General features: G+C 35.2%; 1 protein-coding gene across 2 annotated transcripts; it reads left to right on the top strand.

The window, feature by feature from the left end:
* Positions 1 to 1,503: 1,503 nt before the first annotated feature.
* On the top strand, positions 1,504 to 9,684 carry LOC128987288 (peptidoglycan-recognition protein LF-like). Of its 2 annotated transcripts, none has more exons than XM_054408056.1 (4): positions 1,504 to 1,570; positions 2,185 to 2,424; positions 3,143 to 3,273; positions 9,303 to 9,684. In XM_054408056.1, exons 1-4 carry the CDS (start codon positions 1,554 to 1,556, stop codon positions 9,575 to 9,577), a joined length of 663 nt encoding a protein of 220 aa, XP_054264031.1. In that variant the 5' UTR covers positions 1,504 to 1,553; the 3' UTR covers positions 9,578 to 9,684. The 2 variants fall into 2 exon arrangements, with proteins under 2 accessions (XP_054264031.1, XP_054264030.1); XM_054408055.1 differs by lacking the exon at positions 9,303 to 9,684 and adding an exon at positions 7,794 to 8,357.
* The last annotated feature ends 423 nt before the right edge of the window (positions 9,685 to 10,107 follow it).

The raw sequence follows: 10,107 nt of genomic DNA on the forward strand, positions 1-10,107 counted from the left end.
CTTCTGACACATATTCCTACTTTTTAACAAAATCTAGCAGAATTTTCATTGCGTTAACTTTCTTTATTCAAGATTTGAACTGAGTTGTTTTGTGACTACAGAAAATTTACACTTCAATCCGCTGAAATGTTACGGAAAATATATGGTTTTGCTTATGATATTTTTGAAAAATTACCTTTTTCTTTGTAATAGCAGGTATGATAATGTTCCACTTTGTTTCACCTTATGAAACTCCAATATTAAATTATTAGTAAACATTGGATCCCTAATTAGATTTAAAGTAGTTTATAAGTATAACACTAATTAGGTGTTCTTTGCAACGATTTAATATAGTGATACATTTTTCTACTCGAGGAATATCCTGTTAGCAAATGAGTCCTGGAAAATAAGTTGTATAAACGTTAATAACAGAATTTGTACAAAATTGTACTTAGTACCAAACCACAATGTCACACACAATGTCAGCTACATTTCCATTCACAATTCGGACGTTATTGCATCAATTGCTTACAGGCAATTCCGATTCCCATATCACATAAAATACTCCAATCAAGCTTTGCTTTGATCAAACCACGATCAAATATCATATTTGAGCCTCGCATAAACTGCGGTTGTCAAAAAAGCTCGTTGAAAAAGAATATTTCAAACAAAACAAACCTTTAAGTCCATAGTTTCGGTTTAAACAATGCCTTTTAAGATACATACAAATAATCAAATCACTATTAAATCCCAAATAAAAAATAATCCTTGTTAAGGTTAGCGACTGGAATATGTATCTTGACTATACGTTTAGTAACTAACATTCCATAAATTTCAATTCGAGGAACAACTGTACACAATTTATTGTGTCTAATTCAACGAAAAATGACAGTGTTACCATCATGCATTTTTTCACTTTTTCAACTTATTTGTAAGGTAAGCATGGTATGTGTACATGTTTCATCGGTAAATGTTGCTGTAGTGTGTTCCAGTTAGTTTATGTAGACCCACTTCTACTCCAAAATTTTATAACTCATGAACTCATTCACAGTTTTATACACCGTTGAAACACAGATAAAAATAATATTTAAAAAACCTAGGTGGTATTACCTCTTCCGGTCGTTTAAATTTAAAATATAGCTATCCTTCTCACAAGTCTATACAACACTGTAGATCAAAACCTTTTGCAGACCATTGGTAAAATTTATAACTACGTTTCCATTTAGTTTTAGGTGGTTTTAACACGATTTTGAAGTCCCCAACTAACAAAAACCAATAATACACCACAATACAAACAGCAATATGAAGAAATATTAGAGCTAGTGTTATGAAATGTGTGTGATACATTTATTTATTTATATAAGTATGTATAGTAAGTGTTACTACCTTCTAAACTATGTCTATACCTAATAATACTATCTTCTCTGAGTATTTCCGATTGGTTGGGAAGAATTGGAGGTTGCTTATCAAACATTGATAATACGATTGATCTAACACTATTGTTGATAATTCAAACAGTTTATTGTTCACCTTCCGTTGTTTAAGATTAAAAAGACACTTCATTTCCATACGTTATGAATTTCACAAACCCGTAAGTCTACATTCTTAAAACTGTATTAGTTAGTTGTAAAAGTCACAAACTTAGGAAGTAAAATTCACTTTGTGAAAGCTGAATCCTATAGAGCTCACCGTACAATCTGAACTAAGAGTTTGGTATATAAAAACGGTACTTTTCTATAGATCTAATGCTATACCGACCACACCTTGATTAAGTTAGGTTACCATTAATAAATACGAAGTGACACGTAAACAAACCTAACCTAACCTAGCCTACCCTAACCGTTTCTTACATAGCCTAGTCTAACATAACCTAACCTAGCCTACCCCAACTGTTTCTTACATAGCCTAGGCTAACCTATCCTAACATAACCTACCCTAACCGTTTCTTACCTAGCCTAGTCTATCCTAACCTATCCTAACCTAGCCTACCCTAACCATTTCTTACCTAGCTTAGTCTAACCTAACCTAGCCTAACCTAGCCTACCCTAACCGTTTCTTACCTAGCCTAGTCCAACTGTTTCTTACCTTGCCTAGTCTAACCTAACCTAACGTAGCCAAACCTAACCTAATCAAGGTTTTGTCGGCATAGCATAACATTACAAAAAACAACAGTTTTCATAAAAAAAATTTGTTTATTGATTCCAGAAAGCACTATACAGAGCCAAAGGCTTCCATCCAGTTGATTAAGAGAGCGGAATGGGACGCGGAAATGCAGGATGGAGATATTCCTCCGCTGCAACTACCTGCTACCAACGTGTTCTTCACATACACAGGGACCAGCCAGTGTAGCTACAACAGCAACACACTACCGTCATGTCACAACGTGGTCAAGAACATACAACAGGAAGCCATCTTCGAGCATGGTCTGCCCGACATACCCTACAAGTAAGCAAATAATCATAGGTCTTCTAAGCACCATATAGTTTATAGTACAGTGTCGCTTAGAACGACACAAACTGTTGCCTTCTCTAATTCAAGGAGATAAAAGTGGCAACACCGCAGTTCCGGCTTACTGGATCAGCTGTTTAAGTTTACACATATTTGTTGTTTAGTATTATTACCATGGTTGGCCAGTGCCACGTTGCCAGTGTTGCCACACACCAACAGCAATGAATTGGAGGAGGATATGAAAAAATCTTTAAAAGCCCGACTGATGAAACGATCAGGAAATTAACCTCCCAATAAAACTCCTGACAAACCGGAGTATTACTGGTGATCCTTACAGAGGAAAAATGTTTCAATTGACCTTATTAGAGGTGAGAAGTCTTTCCAGAAACGTTTTACACTAAATGTATGTTGATTTAACACGCTCGCGGGGTTGACATGACTGAAAAGAAGCTAAAAGAGAAAACTTCTCTAATGTACATCACTGTTAACTTATAGAACACCGGACATTAGGCCTGGCAATAATTGGCCAATATGACATGGTTAGACCTGTCTGACTTACACTAGAAAAAGCGTATAACCTAATAGTCTAATAGTTCTACCTTTCCTCTATTTTGACACTGTAAAGTATTTGCGAACATGTTTTTACCAAACTCAAATCGCAGGAATATAGCAACCCCATTAAAGTGATACTAACTTTTTTCTGTACAAAACTTAGCTTTTTGCTGGGAGGTGACGGGTGTGTCTATGAAGGCAGAGGCTGGCGACTAAAGCCTGAACCAATCCCAGATGAGCCTGAGCTGAACGAGAGAAACACACTTGTTGTGGCGTACATTGGCAAAAAGGAAGGTAAATAAGTTATATGTGTACTTCGTAGCTGGTAAAACCGAATACTGTGCCATAAGCATAAATACTGTAGCTCATCATAGCAATTTTCTTTTTAGAGATAATATCAAGATTTTGTAATCCTGAAACACATTTTGTTCGTTTAAATTAAACGGTATCGTTAGGTAGATAAACGTCCAAGATGTAAATATAGGTTAAAATACGAACGTATGATCTTTTTAAGGACATTTAAAGTTATTTTTGATGTTGGCTATGTGTTTCTTATCATTTCACCGACATTTAAACTTATAACCACCTGGCATTTTGCGGCTTTTGGCGTGCCCTGTGGTATGACAATCAAATTTACCTGTGGAAATTTTACCATACGTAATATTATAGTACAATAAGACTTGGCATCGATGCAATTGAACTTAATCGGACATAAAACGCGCATATCAATATACTTATTTCACAATATATCAGTTTAGTTGCAGTATCCTAAGTCAATTGTGGCTACTGACTCCAAAGCGAATTGAAAAAAATATTCGTGAAAGTGAATTAACATGTCAATAGAGACAGCTTCATTCGTTTTTTCGAGTTTTCGTGAAATTCTGTACATATTATATTAATGATTGGTTCGCAAATTCTTTTATCACATCCGTATGGTGTTTCAGACGAATACGGAGCTACAGAGGCAAAGCGTATGACAGACGCCGGGTTAAATTTTATTAGAGATTCAATGTCTTACAAACAGTTAACTACCCCTTGTGGATTTTGGCATTGTTTACAGGAAGAAAGACCAATAAAACCCTTTTGATATGATTGAGGAATGTTTGGTGTTTGATATTTTTGCCGGAGTAGTGTGGTTTTAAGTGTTCGTCAGTTTAGAATATCTGTGAACTTCAATTTGAGATTTTAAAGTCATTTGATAAACGGAAGATCGATGAAATATTTTTGTCATTTGCATAATATCATGTTTTAGCCTAGAGCAAAACATTGATGACACAATCATGTTATGTATAAAATATCACAAGTAAATAGGTAAACATTTTTCACGTTTAAGTTCTACTTAGTGTTTATTTTTTTCCTTCTCTAAGAAATTTTTACTTTAATGTTCTAGAGAGAATGGGCGATGACGAATGGAGTAATATTAATGACGCTGCCTTTAACTTTGTAGAATACGGTTTAGACAAATATTTCATCACACGTTGTCAACAAAAGCTCAAAATTTACCCTGTATCATAATTTATAGTAAACGCTAAATGATTAAACGTTTTCTTAAAGTTTCGTGATTAATTTCTCATATTCCTTGTCAACTATTTTAGTTTTTGTAAAATTCATGAATGCCTATGTAACGAATCAACAGTGCTTTGAGAATAAATCAATGATAAATAAGTTGCTTGGAATGCAATATTTGTTCATTTTGATGTTGCAGTTAATTGAATCAATAAAGATGAACAATACTATAGTTTCATTAAAAAGTAATTAACACTCTTAATGACACCGACCTCACATAAAATTATATACAGCACACCATATTGGGCCCAAGGCAGCAATGTCGTGGGTTCGGATCCTGGTACCTAACACTAGTTTTTATCAGTTCAGTTCACCCTTGTACTGTACTGGCTCACCTCTCGCTTTGCTGGATACGATCCACACACAGGTCCTTTAATATTATAAACGAGAAAGTATGGATGTATGGATGTATGTTTGTGACAAGTAAACATGAAAAATACTGGTTGGATTGTGTTGAAATTTGGTGTGATGATAGCTCAGATTCCCGATTAAAATATAGACACATTCTTATCTCAAAAGTCCTTTCAGGCTCCGCCCCAGTGGCTCTGGAGTTTCCCATGTTAACCTTATGAGTAATCATATTTAAAAGGAATAAAACCATTTCGTCAGCTGTTCAAATACACAAGTTGGTTCTATGATATTAAATGGCATTAACAAGTTATAAGGTTTACCAACAGGGTGCAGTACTATTAATTTTAATATAAAACTTCATTATAGAATTTTTTCTAATTTATGTCAATAGATACTTTTAGTGCAGCCGAATTTTGTTTCTAAAAGCGTTGGTGGATGTGCTTTTTTATACAACAAATGTAAAGATCAAAATGTTTCTATTTTGTGTCCTCTTCCCGTTGCAAAGCACGGGTACAGCAGCTAGTGGTTATATAATATTAAATATAAGCATTGCTATTTCAATATACTAACTAACTTTGTTTATGGTGTGCTCATGGACTTTCATTACATCATGAAATGTTCTTGATTTTTCTCCTTTGCTGTTTAGTTAGAACAAAATAAAAAATAAGTTATTCTAAATAGGTAAAATTAAGGTTAATATTGTTTCGGAATTTTACCCACGGATTTTCAACATATTAACATATTTTCTAATTGTTCATTAATCTTTGGAAAGTGGCCAAAAATATATCCTTTCCTATTACAGTAATATAATTGTATCCATTAATTACGTTTAATTGAGACAAACAAGTTAAAACCAAGTGTTGTTAAAGAAAGGGTCGCAGTAGGGTTATTTAAACTACAGATGAGTTGAGAATGGATAAACAAGCTAACCAAGACTATATTTTATTGATAAAATAAAAGGATTACCTTATCCAACCACAGTTGCTGGTATGACAACTAGTTCACAATGAATAACCAAACAAGGGACCTAGGGTCACAATGAATAAAATAACTATCTTTTGGACAATAACATTTTTTAAGCCAGTGGTAATTTACTATCGGCAAACTAGTCCTCAATTAAGTTATAACTAACTAACCGTTCTTAATAAGCATAACTCTATGTCATGGGGAACACTGGTCAATTCAAAACCTTTTTCTGAAATAAATTGTGTTTTATATTTCCAAATACGTTGCCAAGCACCTTTAAAATATCAGTTTAAGCATCTAATTAATAAAGAAATCAATTAATCATTACATAACCCCCTGATGCCAATATTACCCTATACGAAACCTAATACAGAAAAATACTATAATTAAATAAATGTTGGTAGAACAGTTGCAGCTACAAAACCTTCTCTAATTTAGGATGCAAATACAAAACCATTCATGTATTTAAGATGTTAACGACGCCTAACAGTGGACATCTTGACAGTTTATTTTAAGCCGCGTTTACACCGGAGTTTGAAACACGAGTTGCAAACAGAAATTGCAAACATCTCTAAAAACGCCCATTTTCAGACGAAACTTTTCGCTGTTGCAAACAGTTTTTCGGTGTTTGCAACAGAAATTTTTGTTTCCACTTGAAGTCGGTAAAGATCAAAGGGAGTTGCAAACTCTTTGTTTGCAACACTAGTTTCGGTCACTATGAGCCGTTGAAACACGAAACAGAAACATTTCTCCGCCATCCCCTACGCTACCACCTCCTGTCTCACTCACGTGATCACTCGCACCACCCTGTATCTCGACTCAGTACCCTGTCTGTACGGCTACCTCGTTATTGTTGTGACTTATCTCGTATCGTGCGTGTTGTGAGTGATGATCTACTGAGTGAGATGGAGTGAAGAGATTACAAACAATATTATTAAGTTAATTAGCTTTTATAGAGAACATGAAGTGCTTTGGAATCAAACTATTTTCGACTATAAAAACAAAAACAAGAAAAACTATGCGTGGAATGACATTTCACGGGAAATTAACTTAAGCAAGGCAGAGGTCCAAAATAGGATGAGGAACCTCATAATTCAATTTAACAGAGAATCTAAAAAGGGCAATAAGTCTGGATCGGGGGCCGACGATGGGAAAACCAAGTGGGAGTTTTTTTATCAATCAATGATATTTCAATCAAGGTCGAAATTATCTCAAACATTTTCATGAAACATGGAAACAAAACCATGAAATAAAAATTGCAAACTTTTATTTGAAACTACTGTTTGCAACTGGTGTTTGCAATAAAAGTTTGCAACTTTTTGTTTGAAACTCCGGTGTAAACGCGGCTTTAGTCCACTCTTTGAGGTTTCTTCTTCTTGAGATGTTGTGTTTTCCTGAGTGCTTTGCTTCATCAAAAAATATCATCTATGCAATTCGATAATTTCTCAATTACTGAATCCAAGAGTATGCCTCAGTCACTTGTATTGTATGCCTCAAACAACAGTATTGTTGTTTGTTTTTTTTGTAAGTTCTGTTAAAATGAATAAATTAAAAACAATCAATAATAATGAATTTGACAAGTGGCAGCTGTGCGAATTAAAAGCAGCACCGACCATGTCTGCGGGTGACGTCATATTCGCAAATGAGGCAACCTCTGTACGTACCCAGCTATGATAAGCTTGTGTTAGGTCGTTGGTTTCTAATTCGTATTTTTTAACTAAAGACAACCCAATAATAGGATTCTTTGAGCTGATAGTGAAACGAAAAAAAATAATTACATCAATATTAGGAATAACACTTTTAACCTCCACGCAAAACTTGCAAGGAAACATTCTATTTCAAAAGTTAAGGTATTTTTAACACATCCAACAGATACAAAAATCCAAATACACATAGAAGGATGATCATAAAACCATTACTAAATGTTTCAGAGGAAATACCAAAATATCGCAAGAAAACGCTCGATAAATTAGAAAAAGGCTTTATGCAGTATTGCATCAGTTCAGGGAACATCGATTACAACGCAGACGTCTACTACGCACCAGCAACCCCTAAATCCTGGTCTGCAAACATGAAGGGCGAGAGAAACGCTGATAACGAATTAGTAGAAGAAGAAGAAGACGATGACGATGGGGGTGACCTTGAAGATGACCCGGATTTCGTACCTGCAGATGGAGAAAATATGTTTGAAGAAGATCCGGATTTTGTTCCTGCCGATTGAAACAGTACCTACGAGGGAGATGAAGATTGATGGGATGATAACTGCTGGATAATACAGTAGTGAGGACTTAAGGTGAAAGTGAAGTTAATGAACGTAATGTTGTTAAACATTTTTTGTACATAGTCACTAATAAAAAAGACTTTTATTATTTAAAAACGATGTCCCAAGTGAATTCCGATCGTGTAAAATAACTGAACCAAGTAAAATGAAAGTTTGTGTTACTTTTGACTCAATCCCATAGGCTACATAGACTATAGACAACACCTGGGTCAAAAATTTCGTATTGTCTGGGCCATTCCACCCTTTTGGTTTGATTTCCTTAGACATTTCCCCAGATTGTTTTTATAGTTGCATCAACTCCTGGGTCTAACGAAGGTGTTTTCTCCATAGTGTTTTTATTTTAGAGGTCGGCTGTCACTGTAGCCTTGTATTTGCCCATCCACATGTTATGGACCTGTGCGTGGAACGTATCCAGCAAAGCAAGGGGTGAGCTGGTACAGTACAAGGGTGAACTGTACTAATAAAAAGTTGTAGCAGTGACCACGATTCGAATCCACGACATCTCTTTGCCCAAAATCCGTTACGCTACCAACTGAGCCACCGACTCACTAAGAGTTTTCCTTTTTGTTAATTATTCAGCTTCAAATAAAAACCTGACATATTTTACAAAAGTATGATTCGAAAAAATAAAAAATATAAACGTCTTATGAAACCAACCTGAGCGTAAAACGTGAAACGTGAGTTTATTTAATCTGAATCCCTCGTGGATTAAACTCCAACCATCTCTAAAACCCTCTCTTTTACAACATTTGCTGAGGTTAGGTGATCAGGCAGTAGTTAAATGTTTGAATTGTAGTCAGCTACTATTCGCTTGACATTTATGTCGATGCTTCAAGTAAATATCTAGGTAACTGAATAGTTGTCACCCTATATTCAGTTCTCTAGTTCAGCTATGGGAGGATTAATGTTTTTGTGATTTTTTATGGCTTAGTCATTGGGCATTCAATAAGTGGTTCTGACTATAGAAACAGGTGATCGTAGTCACTAACATAGCACATCCTTTTATAAATTCTACACTCCTGTTCTACCTTCAGCCTAAAATATGTACGTTTGTGGTGTTCATGAGAAATCATAATTTTACGTCTGATCTCTGTTGGTTTTTAAACTTTGTTGGTCGGTGTTGGCTACAGAAATCATTTCCAGCCTTTATCTGTTCCAGAGGAGATCGGTTTTCCAGGATACTTTCACCAACACATGCAAAGTCTTGAAGACAGCCTCTGCTTGTACGGACTCAAGAAAAAATACATCGACGACTTCGCGTTAGTTGACTACTATTTGGACCCGGAACTCAAACAGCCAATACAGGAAGACCGGGAGGACATGGATGCGGAACTGGCAACAATCAATGAGGACTGGTGCAAAGACAGAGGAATTCCTGTCAACACTGACTACGACTGGCAAAAGTGGCGAAAATTTACTCGGTTTAATTGGTGATTTTTGTGCTTTCAAACCTTTGTTATAGTGTGTTTGATTTTGTACTTGTCACAATTTGTGGATAAAGGTGCCTTAAGGTGGACAATTACATTGATTGACACGCCTATGTTGTCTAAGAGCTTGGTTAAATCCTGGAAAGTTAAATATATTTTTTCTATGTGACATAATGACATTAAAAATGCATATTGCAGCTATTATCTGCAAGAAAACTCATTAGCTGATCTATTCATTGCTAAATACTGATCTACTGCCCTGTGATTTTCTATTACAATATATGGATTCAAGGATACGCTAAAACTGTTCAAAGCAGCCCTAATCACTAAAATTCTCATGGATGAGTAGGTGATCAAATGGTTGCAATCATATCGAAGTATGATACACTACAGAGAATATCTATATTACTTCTATGTGGATACACTAACTTCGATGTATAACGTACCCGCTTTGTAATACTCGTATTATTATACGTAATATAATCGTAAATGCGTACATAAACAGTTAACTTCTCTCTGTAAGAGTTTTCATCATGT

The sequence above is a fragment of the Macrosteles quadrilineatus genome, unplaced genomic scaffold, assembly GCF_028750875.1.
Source record: "Macrosteles quadrilineatus isolate MER2022 unplaced genomic scaffold, UCM_ALF_1.0 Scaffold_2__2_contigs__length_208266976, whole genome shotgun sequence".
Taxonomy (NCBI): Eukaryota; Metazoa; Arthropoda; class Insecta; order Hemiptera; family Cicadellidae; genus Macrosteles; species Macrosteles quadrilineatus.